This window comes from Phlebotomus papatasi, chromosome 3 (genome assembly GCF_024763615.1).
Source record: "Phlebotomus papatasi isolate M1 chromosome 3, Ppap_2.1, whole genome shotgun sequence".
Classification (NCBI taxonomy): Eukaryota; Metazoa; Arthropoda; class Insecta; order Diptera; family Psychodidae; genus Phlebotomus; species Phlebotomus papatasi.
Window position 1 is genome coordinate 48,675,249 of NC_077224.1, and position 17,977 is coordinate 48,693,225.

General features: G+C 30.2%; 1 protein-coding gene across 8 annotated transcripts in view; it reads right to left on the reverse strand.

The window, feature by feature from the left end:
- Positions 1-9,631: 9,631 nt before the first annotated feature.
- LOC129808054 (sodium/potassium/calcium exchanger Nckx30C) overlaps positions 9,632-17,977 on the reverse strand; it is a 76,290-nt gene continuing 67,944 nt past the window's right edge. For all 8 annotated transcript variants that reach the window (XM_055857729.1, XM_055857726.1, XM_055857724.1 and 5 more), the window contains exon 7: positions 9,632-16,378. In XM_055857729.1, the coding sequence (XP_055713704.1) occupies positions 16,138-16,378 (241 nt within the window). In that variant the 3' untranslated portion in view covers positions 9,632-16,137. The remainder of the gene's footprint in view (positions 16,379-17,977) is intronic.

Here is a 17,977-nt window from a genome sequence, read left to right on the forward strand (position 1 = left end):
TCGGACTTCGGACGACTCAAGCTTCGGACACTTCATTTTTTCTCTATGTTCCTTATGGATTTTTTCCATAGTTCTTTTCTAATATTATAATGAACCAAATTTATTTATAGCACATTGAAAAAAATTATTTATGCGAATCATAAATCGTCCGAAGGTAGCGCGCTTTCCCCTACTTAAATAAATTATTAAATTTTAGTATTTTACTTACCGTTTCAAGCTCATCCTAAACTTAAAATCAATTCACTTAAATGGTATACTTAAAAATTTGTTGAGAACAAAATACTGAGAAAGTGAATGCAAGAAAAATTGTTTGTGGTTTTATATTGTCTGCATAAATTAATTCTTTACATATATATTTGTCAGTTAATTCATTTAATGTAGTATTTACTTTCCTTAATGTTATAATAACTCTATAAGGTATATTATTTTCATCATTTTTTTTTAATGATAAAATATTTTAAAATGAACTATTTTTGGACACGCCGACGTTTCTTTCTCTACATCATCAAATGAACTAAAGATAAACATCAAAACCTATTAGATTTTAAATTAAAAAAAAAAAATAGAAAATTAGAGAGAAACTTGGAGTTGTATAGCTTTAAAATTGGATCTAAATGCGCAAACTTGTTTTTTTTTTTTTAAATGGGGGATTGAACCGTTAGAACTTGAGGAAATTTTCTTTTAATCTATATAACGTTTTCTCTCAACATTACAATATAGTGATAATATTGTACAAGAAATTATTTACAATTGAGTATTTTCAGGGCGGGGAAAAGTTCTCACTTCGTTCAACAATCATACTGAAAATTATTAACATTGAGACTTTCTTGTCAAAAATTCTTTCGCACCTTTTGCAAATCAAAAGTCGCACCTTTTTTTATTCTCTCGCTAGGTTATTTGATTATATTCCTTTTGCTCACAATAATCATTTCTCTCCGTCCTTATCTTTAAATGCTGAAACACGTTACAATTCAGTTTTTTTTCTTCTTGCCTTTTTATTACTCGGTTGCATATTTTTTTTTATTTTGATATGTGAATTTTTCACACATTGAAAAATTGACGATATGTTTATAAAAGTGAACTAAAAAAGTATTTAATAACTTTTGTCAAGGAATTTCCATAAGTTTTTTAATTTTTTTTTAATAATGAAAGAAGGATTATTTTTTTCTGGAAAGGTTAGTAAAATCATAAGATCACAATTGACAGTTTATTATATGAGTTTTTCCTTTTATTTTTCAACAATTTTCTATATTTATCCAAGGATCATCCTTTTCCAACAAACAAAGACTTTTAACCGTCTCTTCTAAGCGTATTATATTGTTACTTGTCAGTGAAATGCAAATTTTTGCTAGTTGTAGTATCGGCGTATTTATTTTCGAAATAAAACTCTGTTTTGTTTTTAGGTTAATTTCTAAAAACTAACATTAACTAAATTTACTTATTTTTTCATTTTAATTCAATTCAACAAAATTATTTTTGCATTATTATACAATTGCAAACTGCGCAATTAATTTTTTTTCACTAAATATTTTAACTTTTTTCAACTAATTTCTGTTAGCTATTTTCTTTTAAATATATATATATATATATTTTTATATTTCAATATCACAAACTTTCCAATTGAAATTATTTACATGGCAAAATGAATAAATAAAATTTACATGAATATAAATTGAGTTTACAACAATTAATATTATTTCAAATTCATCACAGAGCATCATTTTAACAGGATGAAGAAAATTCTTGTTTTTTTTTTGTGGAAATTCTTTCAAGTGGGGAGAAGGAAAAGAGCAAATAAGAGATATTTATTTAATCAAGTTAATAGGTTTTTCTTCAATTAATTTATAGGAACTATCTATTTTAATTATAACATGCCTCCATTATGTACAAATTTTTCAAAACACCTTTTTTCTTTGAAATTTTGTCTCGTTTTTTTTCATATTTGTTAGGTTTTTGAAGTTACTTTTTTATGGGGCCAGCAGATATGTGAATGAAATGCTACAAAAATAATATTCACAAAAATTTAGCGTAAAATAATGTGGGAGAGGATAGAAGAATAAAATTGATTAACTTTGCATTGATTTTTACAAAGTGGTCCGAATTAGGTGTCCCGGTATTAAGACATGAACTTTTAGGTATACTTTTTTAAAAAAGGAATAATTATATTATCCAGGATATTCTTTTTTATACAGAATGAAATTAAAAGGTTTTAATTTTCTTAATTTAATTTTTCTAATGTAGTATGCACAATAACTTTTATTTTGTGAGTCAGAACAAACAAAGTAACTAGAAGTTATCTGGGACTTCTCTGGCGATTGCCAGTGAAAGGTGTTATCCCAAGAGGAAAAACACTTTTTTAAGTCTTGCCCAGAGCTTTCGGTCCCTATTTGGCCAAAAAAAAGACTTTCTTACTTCTTAATACTCTTGCAAGGTGGCGGAAGTTACATCCTGTTCGAATTTCGAAGTGCTCAAGTGTCAAAATGTGACATTCTTCGCATATGAGGAAAAAAAACAGAACAACGACGTTTACCGTTCTTGCTCCAGTATTTCATCACCCCATAATCACTGAGTAACTCTTTTGCCAGCTTTTTAGTGTGATATTTGATAAATTTTCCCCACCTTGTTCGTAAATTTAGTATGAAAATTCGAAATTGAATTTGAATTCTTCGAACTTCAACGACTTTTTGTACAAATAGAGTTCCATTTACCTTTTTATCCAAGACATTATTGGAGAATGAAAATCTACTTCTGTTTGAGCTCATACTGACCGGAGAAGTTCCTGATAAAATCATTGCCCCAGTATCATCCACAGAGATAACTAGAATTTGTTTTCTGTCATGAAAATCATATACTCGTTGTTTACGAAACAAAGGTTTTTATGTCTTGCTCACTATTACACTGGTAAAAATAAAAAGATCAAATTGATCATTTTGCAAAGGATGAAACAAATTAACATGTTCTATTATGAAAAATGCCTATTCAGAGTTTGAAAATTGATCCATCCTTTGGAAAAGGAATAAATTTGGATCAATTTGATCCTTTTATTTTTACCAGTGTATGCCCAACGCAAAGTATCTTTTGTTTTGTAAACATGTTTTTGACATTGCAATGAAAGTGAATGAGATATAGATCTAGTTACCTCGCTCGCTTCTATAGGCTGTTTCAAAAACTTGTTTAAAAAAGAAAAAATAGGAGAAATAACTGTACCTTCGGACGACTTAGCTTCGAACATTTTTTTCAATTTGTTTTTAATTAGTTTGACCCATTATAATATTGTATTTTAATAACTAGTCCAATGCTTCAAATTTCCTGAAAAGAGTCATAGGCCAAACCCATTAGGAGCGTAGAAAAAATGAGTTGTCCGAAGCTTGAGCCGTCCGAAGGTAGCGCGCTTTCCCCTATTATGCGTTGGGCAGTATAGGCTGAGTACTATAATGTAGGTTTTGTAAATATTGTAATTATTGGGACCAAGATAAAATTCGAATAATATAAACAAGATTAAATGTTTAAACTGTCAAATGCCTTGGATTTTTTTAATTTAAGATACAAATCGTAGATTTTTGTTTTTATAAAGACCTCTCAGAAACGCTTTCTCAGAGGTCTTGAAATCTTGATATTCAACACACAATTCGCGGACGACGAATACTAAAAAAATAACAAAAAGAAACAAATAAAAAGAATAAATTTCAAGATTTGCATTTTTAAAACTATATTACATAATTTAGAAACGCCAAAATACTTAGTTTCTTGAAGTTATTGAATGTTGTTTTTTTGTTTTAAATATTTTTGCTAATTACGTTTTATAATTTTTTTTATAAATTTACGTTTTATAAATTATATAAATAAAAATAAAACAAGTTTTTTTGTATGAAATGACGTTTCGTTAAGTGTGGATGATTTTGGAATTTCAGTTTTTTGCTAATGACCTCTACACATTTGAGAAATTTATGTCTATATTGAAGACCTTTTCCTAGATAATGGTCTCAACATACTAGAGAAATATATGTCCATATTGAAGCCAATTTCTTACGCTGTAGGAAAAGCTCTTCAATATGGACATAAATTCGTCTGGTGTTTAGAGGCCATAAACGTGGGCAATTTGCTCCAATATGGACATAAATTTCTCTAATGTGAAGAGGCCATAAAAGAGAAAATACTTTTTAAAGGATAAATGTAATAACAAATGTATAGTTTGCTTTATTTTTTGGAAACTTTTCTGGAAACAAATCATAAAATACCTTATATAGCCATTAAAAATATTAACAACGAAGCTTTTTGGATTTGAAGAATTATAGAAGAATATATTACTTTGAACAGAACAGCTTTAGTTTCTTTTCGTTTTTCTATCAGTACACTTGTAGACGGAATTATTACCCTGTGATATCAAATAAGCGTTATAAAGAAATTGTTCCTTATATGAATAAGATAACTACGATTTGTAGTTCAACCAAATAAACATAATGAGCACCACAGAACCACATTTGTTTTATCAAATTTAAGTTTGACATAAATGCTTCTACACATTGGGAGTAATTTTCGTCAAAAACTGCATTTGACAGAATATTGACGTATCCACCTAGAGCAATGCTGGCGATTTCCTTAAAAAACAATATGTTTTTAAAAATTGCCCATGAGAGTGAGCGAGATGATTAAATCTAGGTTTCATTCACTCTCATACCAACGCCAAAAATATGTTTACAAAACAAAAGTCTGCGCTGGGCATAATGATCAACGTCTGTAAACATGTGTTTGACATTTCAGTGAGAATGAATAAAATATACAGCTAGTTATCTCGCTCTCTCTCATGGAAAATTTTGAAAACATGTTTACAAATATAAGTTATTGCACGTTGGGCATAAATCAAGTCATTTCTCTCACTCTCATGCTCAACGCACAATAACTTTTGTTTTGTAAACATGTTTTTGACATTTCAATGAGAGTGCATGAAACCAAGATATAGTCATCTTGCTCTCTCTCATATGAAATTTTGAAAATATGTTTACAGAAAAAATTTATTGCGCATTGGGCATCATAATGGCCAACGCACAATAACTTTTGTTTTGTAAACATGTTTTTGACATTTTTGACATTACAATAAGAGTGAGTGAGATCTAGATCTAGTCATCTCGCTCACTCTCATGGACACTTTGTTTATAAACAAAAGTTACCGTGCCATGCACATTAACGTAAGAAAATGGTTATTTTTAGGTGAAAATTTATGATTTTTACGTAGTTTTCATTCAGGATTTTTGCCACCACGCTCGCATCAATATAAATTGCATTAGAAAGAAACAAAAACTTTTTAGATAATTTTGAAACACCTCAATCGGACCACTTTGTATTGTTTTCGTCTTCGTAGAGTCTAAGTTTCCTCCTACGTTGGGTGACAGATTCATTTTAAAATATTTTAAACAATTATCCTTTTTCCCATTGAGACTTTTTTGGAATATTTCGTGGATTTTTTTGCGATATTTTCATTCTGTTTGTTTTTTCAGCAATTTTCCCATCTTTTATCAAATTCGCGCATGATTTAACCATACTATTTAATGGCATATAACTAGTTAACATTACTTTTTTTTCTCAATAATTTTCCCAATGAAGTAATTTATTCATTTTACCTTCTTTTTTTCTTTAATTGTTATATAAGAGTACATTTTCATTTTTTTTGTTTGTTATAAATGTAATTATCGTTGTTTCTACGGCTTCATGTTGTTTTGGTTGGTGTTTTGTCTTTTCTTTAATGGTTTGAATTTTCGCTTCTATTACGTTATAATGCTTTTTTTTAAAGTTTGATATAATGATAAGTAGAAGTTAATTTGTTTCATGAGTTCTTCACGGTATATATAATTTTTTTTGTTTTGGTTAAATATCGTCTAAAAATTAGACTAATTTCTTGCTTATTGTGTCATAATATTCCACTATGTAATGGTACAACTTTGTCTATTTTTTTTCTCATACATTTTCTCATCATCTCAAAATCGTGGTAATAAATACTCATCACTACAATTTATTATGATAAAAAAATCAATTTATACATTTTTATCTTTTTGGTCATAACAATTTTTATATACAATTTTTTCATCTTGTATATAAGGATTTCTTTTTTAAAGTTGTCTCATCTCTATTTCACTATTTTTTTCTTCATTTTCATTTCGTAATAAATAAACACTTCCACTTTCATCATCATCTAATTACTAAACAACATATGGTTTTATTCTTCATTTATTTAAAACGTACTCTTGATTTTCTTTTCCTTCCACTATCTCACGTCATTTCTAGTCAATTAAAACTTTTATTTTAACAATTTTTTTTCTTCTTTGTGTATGGCTTTTTAAGGCAGAGCAACATAAGTAATTCTTTATATGTTTTATTTAATCTCCTTTTTAAATACATGTATATATATTGAATTTTACAATTTTCATTTTTTTTTCAATTTTTCATCTGTATAATGTCACCTAGCTTTTAATTACATTATTTTTTTTTTTACTTTTTCCTATATATTATGGACTTTCATCAATCTTTCTCTTTCTGTTTCTTTGTAATAATTTTATAACAGTGAGTTTTTTTGTGTATTATGTGAGAGAGAATACATAATTATGTGAATTTTATTTCGATAATTTTTTTTTCAAATATTATTTTACTGGCAAAGTTTTAAAAAAATAAAATTGAAGCCCAAAATGATTAATGTTTGGAATAATTGATTAATTTTTAAAATAATTTTATTTTATTCCAATTTGTTATTTTTTGGGTAGGAAGACCTCTAGTTATGCATTTTTTTAATATTTAAAAATCAGAAGGCTTAAATTAAATTTTATAAATTATTGTTTTTCTGTGCTAAATACTTGCCCCAATAGTGATTTTGTTCATCTTCTTTAAGAGCGTTATTTTTCCAAGTTTTTCGTACCGTAGATGCGGGGGACTTTGTCCTCCGTGAGTGACTTTGCTCTCTACTCATCGTAAACTTTTCTTTAATTCTAATGTGTAAGAATGGTCTTCGCATACAAAATTGTATAAACATAGATTGAGGTCCTTATCATTCAGGATTAATAAGAGGTTCTATTATAGTGTAAAGGTTGGGGATCTCGGTGGCGCAATAGGCAAGACCATTGGCTCTTGACCAGATTGATCTCCGACTTGACTCTCAAAGTTGTGAGTTCGAGTCCCGCCCGGTGCAACGATCTGAATGTAAAAGACATTTTCACTGTGATATAACATAATAAAAGTGCATCGCCTCTGCGCAAAAACTTTGGGGACATGGAAGAAGAATCTACACTACGAGGAAGGCGTTCCTGATCGATGTACGATCAGCAGATTCTCCCTACACGAACACGTGTCTCCTTACGATTAATAATAATAGTATCAAGGGTGTCAAGATTTTAGTAAAAGGAATGGCCAAATTGGATGATTATCTCCAAAAAAAAAAAAACTTTTTTCGAACGCATAAAAAGAGAGCTTTCTCGAAAATTTGCAAAAATAAGTAAAATTTGTACGAATTTTAGCTTATTTAAAAATCATTAAAATCCTCATAAGAACTTAGGAAAACGATAATAACTTATAACGTTTGGCTTCGGAGGCTGGTCAAGAACGCTAAGACGGCGGCAGACGCATCGTAAGGGGGGAAATGTAGAGCTTGAATAATTTATTATTATTATTATTATATTATAATTTTAATTTTTTTATAATAAGAAGTGATTTTCTGTTCTATTTCTGCGCCAATTTTTACGGATTTAGACAAAGTGGTACAAAACGTTTTCATGGATCTGAACAGGTTTTTTTTCGGAGAAAATTGCATTTGACGCTTTTGTTAGTGTCCCAAAACCATACTCTTATACAAAAAAAGGCTTTTAGACTCTTGATCGACATAAATTTAATTTCAAATCAATTTTGATGGTTTTGAGTGGTTCAGATAGCTCATAAACAGTCTTCAAATAGTTTTTCAAAAGCAAATAAGTATTGGTCAGTTTTAGCTTTTCTTTTTTGAAACTCCCTTAAATTCACCATAAATCTATTTCAGTATCGATTTTTATGACCTCGTATTTATTTGAAACGACGAAAACACCTCCGCAAAAAATTCTCTAAAACATCTGAAATATTTCCAAAATGGGCTGTGCTCGGATCGATAAGAAAAGAAATGTCTTTTTTTAAAGCTTGCTAAAGCCACCAAGAAGACGTTTACTTAAAGAAAATATCGGGAAATTTATCAAAAATAATATGGGGATTGCTCTTTACGACTCCAAAAAGCGGTATATTTCATCGATTCTTGTCTTTTATCGATTTTTAATCTAAATTTATTGATATTTGGTATTTTTCGAAAACTCATAGATCCAATAAAAGATAAAACAGTAAAATGTAAAATTTCTTTGGGTAAAAATGTCCTTAAGGTGAGATAAAGGTTCTTTGATTCGGAGGCAGCCAAAATCCCAAAAGCCAAAATCCCAAAAGCCAAAATCCCGAAAGCCAAAATCCCGAACGCCAAAGTCTCGAACGCTAAAATCCCGAAAGAGCCAAAATACCGAAAGCAAAAATCCCGATTGTTCAAAATCCTGAAATTTCGGGATTTTGGCTTTCGAAATTTTAGCTTTCGAAATTGTAAGTGGGACCTTAAATTATATTTTATTTTATACTTTTATTTTTTTTTAATATTTTGAATATCTTGTAGGAACGGTAAGGGCCTCGACTGACCTGAGGATTAGCCGAGAGACGGCTTTACGTAATTATATTCGAAATAATGATTAAACTACATTTCCATAATTTTCCACTAAGTAGTCTCCCGGTTTAAGTCGTAAGTCTGTCTAGGGCATAACGGATAAAATTAAGTGTCTTAGGTAAAAAAAAAACATACAAAATATTTGAAAAAAAGGTGTTCAAGGGGCCCCATTGGGATAGGAGCTCCGTCAACATTTCCTCTTTGCTACCCTCTATATCCGCCACTGGTGGTAGATAAGATCAGTAAAGACCATCCTTAAGTGTTAGAATTAAAGAAAAGCTTACGAACAGGAAGGGGACATAGTTACCCGCAGGGAATAGTCAGCCGCACGCTATTTAAGCAGAGGTTCAAATTTTTTTGGCTAAATAATGGGTAAAAGGCCTATTTCATTCTAATGAAATAAATAATGAAATTAGATTCAAAAAAATAATAAAAAAATAAAAATAATTGAATATTTAATTTATGTTTGTATTTTATGTAATTATGAGTGTATATTGAACTTACTTACTAAAAGCGTATAACAACTATCCTTTATATATATATAATTTTATTAATTCTTGTTATATAAAAAGGATGTGTTTCTCTGTTCTCTCTCTGAATTATCTGTAGTTATTAATTTTTAACACTCCCATTGTTAATTTTTATGATTTCTCTTGCTCTAGAAGATTTTTTTTTGCATATACGATTTTCACTCTTCCGGTTTTCTTTTTTTTTAATTCTTCTACTCGTTTCCAGAAGTATTTTTCTTACATACAATGTTGTTTCTGATGCAGTTCTGTTTTGTATTTTCATTTTTTTTTACTTTTTCAAAATCTTCTGATCTTTTCATTTTTTTTAACTAATTAAATGCATACGCTATATAAGATAAAATATAACACGAATGATTTTAATATAACGTATGACATGTTTTTGTTAACTATATTATTTTTCATTTTTTTTGTATATTAGTGGCAAAATTCTGAGTATTTTGAAAAATTAATGAGAGCTGTTGTTTTTGTGATGAAATATGAAAATGATCGCAACGAGTTATAATAATTGTTCACTTCTATAATATAATATATATTTCATAAAACAGTGTATCTTCGGGGTTACAAGATTTCTCATCATCTCTTTTTTTTTGTTGTTTTGTTTATTAAATACCAAAGTTAAACATTTAACTATACAATCTTCAATATTTACAGTACTTCAATGCAATTTTTAACTTCATTCGCTTCAGTTTTACTTAATTTTTTTTTCTTTTTTGCATTACTAATATGAGTTAAATGAATTTGAAAAATTACGAACTTGTTCTCTCTGTAATCAGTAACATCTACAAATATTGCTTATTGCTTTGGAATTTTATTTTTTTCTCATCTCTTAATAGCATTTTGTTTTTTTTTTAAACCTCATTATCCAATATCGTGAAAAATGTCCTTCACAAATAATTTCTTTTTATTAAAAATCACTCAATATTCAAATTTGTTTTTTTTCACTATAATTTCCCATCTTGATTTATTTTTTGTTTAATTGAATGGACTTTAAAAGAGAATTTTACGATTTTTTTTTCAACATACATTCGAGAGTTTCTTTATGATAGAAGTTCAAGATAAGATTTGGGGTGGGAAGAGGAATTGAATTGTAGAGTACATGAGATGAAGAAAGGTATTAATATCGAAGAAAAATTTAGTAGATTTAATAAGAAAACTGAGGGAATTTCTCGATAAATAGTATAGATTTTTTTTCACTATATTTTTATTGCACTTTTTTTTTTTGTTCAATCAGAGAGAATGATCCAAGTTGAAGACTCAATTAACAGTTTCGAAGAAATCGCATTTGTTCCATTTTCAATTAATAAAATTTTCTCTCTATCTGGAGAAAAATAAGCAACATGCAATACAATGCTTCAAATAAATTGCAATTTTTTTCTTCGTCTTCAAGCCAAACAAAGCTCGTCGTATTTTTTTCAAATTTCTTTTCAAATGCTAAATATGACACTTTAAAATAAATTGAAGCAAAAATTTATTTGTACTTTATATTTACTCATCTCTCCATCTTCTATTGCGCTTTTCACCGATGTTTATCTATTACAAATTGAATAACGGCTGATAAGACATTCTATGGAGAGGATATATTCTTATCAAAAAAAATCTTTCTAGCATTTAACTTGGCGCTATACATTTTAAATAACGTAAAGTTCCCCATTTTTCACCAAACGTGTATGGATAAGAAGTGGAGAAGATATTTATCAGTCCACAAGGGGTACAGTGAGTGACAAAAATGATATTGACGGTAAAAAAAATCTATTAGTTCAATTTTTATTGAAGGCTTGAATGATAAACTGCTAACTTTAAGCATGATTCAGATGTAAATAAATATTTGACCTAATAGAATATTCACTCTCATCGTGTACTCTGATTGGCTAAAGATTGAAGGCAGACAAGGTTCTAGCCAATCAGAAAATGTGATAGCACGAAATATTTTTGTAAGTAAATATTTATTTACTCAAGCTAATGACTAAAGTATTTAGGCCTGTCAAATATTTGATGTAAATGCAATATTAAAGAATTTTATATTACGACGTCATTAAGTATTTTGCAGCTTTTATTATCTAAACTCAGTTTCTTTTTAAATATTCAATGGTTCCGATCAGTAATAACCTTTAGAAAAGACAAAGCCACTCTAAAGTCAAGCCAAATCTATTCGAAAATCTTCCGGAAGCCTAGTGCAAATTCACGTTCTCACCATTTTAGCGCTGTTTGTTCTGCCAATTCGAATTTCGGCATTCTTGACCGTGGTGTCATATGTAAGATTAATACTTTCTAAACTGCGAGAATGGCGAAAAAGATAGCAATTGCTTTATCTTGTCTTTCTCGTATTTTCCCGTACAAAGTTGGCAACCATGCAATCGCTCGAAAATTGACCGAATCACAGTTGGGATGCATAGAATAATATGGTTCAGAAAACAATTAATAAAAACAGTAATATTTTGCTCATAGTATTATTCAACTAGAGTTCACTCTTTCTAACACAGATTTTTTTCCAATTGAAATTTTGAATACTATACACCTCACTTTCTGTTTGTCCTTACTCTTAGTATTAATCTTATATGTGACACCACGGTGACACTTTAATCGTCAATAATGTCAGAAATATTTCTCGGCGTAAGCCGGGAGACGGATTAGTTATAAACTCACAGAAATGTAATGTGATCATTATTCTGATTAGAGCATTTCCATCGTTTGGCTCTGGAGATTAGTAATCAATGCTGAGACGGCGGTGGACGCAAACTTTTCTTTCTGACAAATCTTTCTAATCTTTATGTTTTTATAAATACATGTATGTTTTTGCTTTCAAGAGCACCTGCTCAAAAGCATTTTTTTAATAAATAAATAAAGAAAGATTATAATTACGTTAAGCCTTCTCTCGGTTAAGTCCTAAGTGTGTCTAGGCCATGAAGACCTAGGCCTAGGCCACGAATCTTTCCACCTCTCTTTGATTATGTATTCAAAAGTAATTATAAAAAATCTTTCCGGATAAACTCTCATGTCGTTATACTGCAAGAGCCCATACTTAGATCCTATATTTCAGAAAGTGTCAGCGTCAACAGAAAACATCAACTTGGAAATATCTTAGTTAGAGAAAATCTCTAAGGAAGTCTTAAATTTTATAGTAATCCAATCAGCTATCTGAATAGACCTTGTTCGAAATTTGAGCAGATCAATCATCTTCATCAGTAGTCCAATGATCTTTTCGTAGTTTAGAATCTCTGCAAACGCGACAATTATTAGTAATTACTGTTTTTATATAATAGCAAGGAGATTTTGAATATACCGAAAATCTTTTCTCATCAAGAAAATAAGGATCTTACATAATACTTTGTGGATTATCCGCAAATGGTGCTTATCTCACTTGCTATAAAATGTTTTCAGTTTATGGCATAGAAGATCAACATTGTTGAGCTTTTTCTGTTAAAAACTTTCAGTCTCATCCAATTTCAGTACAAAAAACAATATTTGATGAGTCGAAACATTTGATAGACCTAAATATTAGTCATCTACTTGAGACTTAATGCTTTATCTTTGAATTGCTTAACATGGAAACACATTAACATGGGAAGGAAACACTATAAATCATGTCGATCGATATGTCTATCAGAAATCCGCTAGATTTATCATTTTTTATCGGAGAGAAAAATATTTTCACGTCCTTAATGTACTGTCAGTCGCTAACTCTAATGTCGATGGAACTATTAGAGATTTTCATAATCTTTCACTGAGATATTCAGAAAGTTATGTAATGAATAGCCGATTGCTATCGATTTGTGTCAGAAACACAACATTATATTAAATGTAAAACTTTTAATACAGTATGAAAGGCCACTAATGGATGTTGTTATGAAATTTTTTGTTCTTTTATTTCTTATTTCAAACCAAAATACAACTTGGAGTATTAATACAGAATACAGAATTTTTCTTTAATAAATACATTACGACTTGGTAGTCCATTCACAATGATAAGTTAGCTGAGATTTTAATAAACAAAATTTCAATTTGATCAGATTCTGAATTAAACTGTTTTACCTTATGTTGACCGATACATTGTCTAGACTTCAATCTGACTTTTAAATCAAAGGTGATAAAGTTATTTTTTTCCGTCTAGTGACGACGAAAGATATAAATCGAAAAACATTATTATTTTCTTCTGACGATATTCATCCAAGTCGTATACACTGAGAGAAATCCAAAAAAGTTAAAATAACATTCCGGAAATGTTAATTTCACCCTGAAGTATTGATCCAAAATCGGTGTAAATATTATCCTTTTTAGGTGTATTAGGGTTAAAGGTACCCTTTTTCATGTTAATTTTACCCTTAAAAAGATGTAAAATTAACATTAAATAATGTTGATATATTTTTACACCCAAAAAGTGTTAAATTTCAGAGGAAAAAATGTTAATCGCACCATCTTTTTCTCAGTGTAGATACGTAGATCTATGTCCTAAACGGCAAGTGAAAGAAATATCAATTTATAAACTTTAAAATTCTGCTGTTTTAGAGCTTTTTACCAAATAATTTGGATCTGTGGACACAGTGAAGTGTCTTTTGGTTGGTTATTCAATTGAATAATCCCATCAAAATCAGAAAAATGTCAGGTTAACATGACATAACCCCACTTATATGGAAAACTATCACAAAAAGTATATAGATTAAAATGCATTTTAATCACGAAATAATCAAATAAATTCAATAAATAAATTCGAAATAAATCACGAAAGAACTTATACGTTAACTTAAAAATATTATTGTATGGGCTTTCATGATCCATGTTAACACAGATCTTCAGTTGCAGGAATACACGTACAATTTAAACTATGTTACATAAGTAATCCTGAGGATATTGCGGAAAATAACTCCAAAGGAAGAAAGAATTGCTAGATCCGTCAGGGCAACTGTGAGGACGGAGCACTAAAGGGAATCGCGTGGATAAGCACCTTGGCCGCCAGACGTTTCTCCTGAATCCTCAGAGTTCCTCCTAACGATCTATAGCACTCAATGCTAATCCTCTCCACGATGACTCCTCCCGAAGGGGTAACTCACAGGCTAACACTAAAAACACTCTTAGGAGAAATCGGCGTTGCTCAGACAGACATCTATGATGTCAATTGAAATACCAACAAGAGGTTTAACACTTTAAGGACGAGTAGGACACCGGTGTCCCAAAAACAAAAATAAATTTCTCGACTATAGAAAGTTATTTTGTCCTTTATGTAGCCCGAAAAATTAGTTTTCATTTTTGGGATACCGGTGTCCCATTCGTAGTTCTTAAAGGGTTAAACGTTGTTGGTGAGAATCTAGTGCTAACCAAATGTACACTAAAATTTGTTTAATTTTTCATAGCTCTTTAGAAATAATTTAATGGAAAATAATTGGGAATAATTATTGTTATTATTTGAATATTCGTTTGCAGAGCATTTTCTGTGCCAGGTTGAGTCGTCACTGAAAAGTGAGGTTATTTATGTTCTGTCAAATTTTTAGGCGCCTATTTTGACATTAATGACGTTTATGTCAGCTTTTTCATTACATAAGGAAATTCTATGTTAATGTGTTTCCACCATTTATTTGAGAAAAATATAAATAAAAATGTCAAAGATTAATTTTATGTACAACCATATAATATTTCGAACATCAGAAATCAATTAAATGTCTTTAATACGCTGAATACATCATCTGTCAAGCTACTAATGGGATATAAGAAAAGGGTTCAATCTAACATTTTTGCCACCCACTGTTATTTCGATCACAAGCTGCAAGTAGCATTCGAAGGGATAATAACAAATTGAAGTATATGATGGAAATAAAATGAATAATAGAGAATTTTCCTCATTTACTGCTCCTGAAATATTAATCAATGATAAAATATAAAATTGATACATTCTCATTTTTCTATCCATTTTCTCTCTCTCACTCTCTTTTTCTCTCTCTTATAATGTTTTTTTTTACCTTATGAAATATGTTTTGTAATAGAGACAAGTTAGTAAATCACAAGTAAAGTGCCGCTATAGTGTCTCAATTTGTGTTTCAATAAGTTAAGAATATTTTTCTCATCTTTTAAAGTATAGTTTTCTCTTTTTTTCATTGTTTTTTTTTAATATAATATAGAATATTTTTTTATATAGAGAATAAGAGGAAGAATATTTCGAAGAATGGTGGAATTCAATAATTTAACTTTTTTTTGTCTTTTATTTTAATAAGAAAATCTTTTTTTGCTAATTCGACTACGTTTTCTTTTGTCTTGTCTTTCACTTTTTTTTAGGTTGACAATATGACTTTATATAAATAGTTCTTTGTTCACTAAATTATTTTTGTTTTTTTTTTCTTCTTATTGAATGGAAACGTTTTTGTTGTAGCATTATGTATGATATACAATAATTTTTGCCAGTATTTTTTCTTATTTTTCACGTGTTTTTTTCTCATGTGTTTTGGAATAAAATTTGAAGCTGATTTTGTATGCAATTTATATTGTTCTATACGTCATTCAGCGTTCTCAGCTCCGGACAAAAGGAATTTTCTTACATATTTCGAATGAGATTCAATGCGATTGTTTTCTTCTCTATGGCATTATAAAACAATTTTCTAATATATTCTTTTATACGGTTACACGCGGAAATTTTTCTCCCTTGTTGACGGTGTAAAATGTCGTTTGTTAGAACACTATAAGAATGTTGTTTTCTTGGGTAGAAGTAACATTTTTCGCTCAAGAACTATTTAAGAGTTTTTCTTTTGCTAAGTCCTTTCTGGGTCACTCTCTTTGCAATCACTCATGATGCTTTTGCTGGGAGAATGTTCTTTATTGTTACACAATCGATTTTATTGTAGTACTTCTTGCAGACATGAGTTAATTTTTTTCTTTTGGAGTCTGGGAGGCAGAGAGCTTTATCGGTTGAGATTAAACTTAGACAGGACATTCCATAACATCATATTCAAACATAAGTGATACGGCAACGAAGACAAAGTATAGCAAGAACATGGTTAGGCCGAGACCTTTGTTCATTCGCCAGCGGAAACAGGCAATCGACAGGATGACAAATAATAACATCATAAATAAAATCGTAATTGAACAAACCATTCCGACTGAATTCACTGTGACCGGCTGTCCATAAATTATCCCATACAGCAGCCACGGTACTGGCAATCTAATTGTCCATTGAGGTGAATTTCAAGGTGATTTAGTTGGGTTCATTGCAGGAGTTGAGATGATGAAGGACCGAGAAAAAAGAGTACGAGAAATTAGTTGTGTTACTTCATTTTCCATTATAAACTTCTGCAATAGTTGCTATAAATAGTACATTTTGCAATTAGAACTAGAAAATATGTTAGACTGGCTTCCTTTTGCCATGTCAGATTGAAACGCTATATGATTGCAGAGTATGAAGAAATTTACAATAGAATTACAAAAGTCTATAATTCTTGTATTTGATTTAGAAAAGTCAAAGTTCGGCCCTATAAATATCGTCGGTTGCCTCAGCAACTGTGCTAACTGCATCTGCTTTGTGTCTGCATTCATTGCAAACGCCGCGCAAAGATGCGTTGCTTACAACGAATGCTGATACAAAGCAAATGCAGTTAGCACAGTTGCTGAGGCAACCAACGATATGTAGAAGCAGTGCCAAATTTACTAATACTAATGTAAAGTGCCCTCGCTTGACCTGTTCCTCGTCTCGACCGGTAGATTTATTTATTCATTTAATTTATATTTGCACTAATATTTGGTGTATGATCTAACATTAACAATTAGTGACAAATTCATAGAAATTGACGAAATTGACCATCAAACATTCAAAAATTGACCCACCGGTCGAATCGAGGAACCCGGTCGAGTGAGGGTACTTTACCTTATTTACTAATACTTCTCTAGGAAAATTACATTCTGTTTCATATCTGCACATGGGCAGGACGTCTTACAGCCACACACAAAATAGTGTTATGTCTATTGAGTAAATTAAGAGAATATTATGGAAAAGGACTTAAAAAAGAAGGACCTATAACGAGAAGGACACAGGGTTCGCTAAATTCGTAGCTTAGCTCTCTCTCTAAAAGTTTAAGGAACCACTCATAAGCGAAACCGGTCGGTAATGGAGTCTACTCAAGGGAAAAAAGACGTATGAGGTGCTGAAAGAAACGGTCTTAAAGATATCTTCAAACCAGAGGTTTAGCCTTGTTCCAGAAGACTTCAAAATCTTAAATCACAACCAGGTGGGGATTCCGGTAATTGTAAAAAGATTTATAAAAATTCTAGAAAGTGCCCCTATTCCCTCTGCATGCCCTGTATATATCCCGATTCAATTAATGAATGAATCTCAAAATCATTTGAAAGACTTGATCAAAGGATAAAGGCATAAGCGATCTTCAGACTAGAGGCTTAGCCCAGTTCCCGAAGGTCTCAAAATCCTATATAGCAACTAATTTCATTGGTTTTCTGGAATCTAATAGAACATTTTCCCTTAATAATTAAATTCTAAGTAAATTTTTTCTAAGAAATCTTGACTGATAAAAAAATTATAGCAGTTAAGCCATATGGCTAAGCCTTAGGTCTGAAACCCGTATTAGAGACTAAGCTGAAAGTTCTAGAAAAAGTTGACGAGTTTTCCCAACGATTTCCAGAATCCCCCATCTAAAGCGTGTCCCATATTTAAATTCTAAGAAGAGAAATGACTCTCATTAAAAAACTATAGTATACATATAAAAATACTATTTATATTTCTTGAAAGGGTATTTCATTGGGATTCAAATCC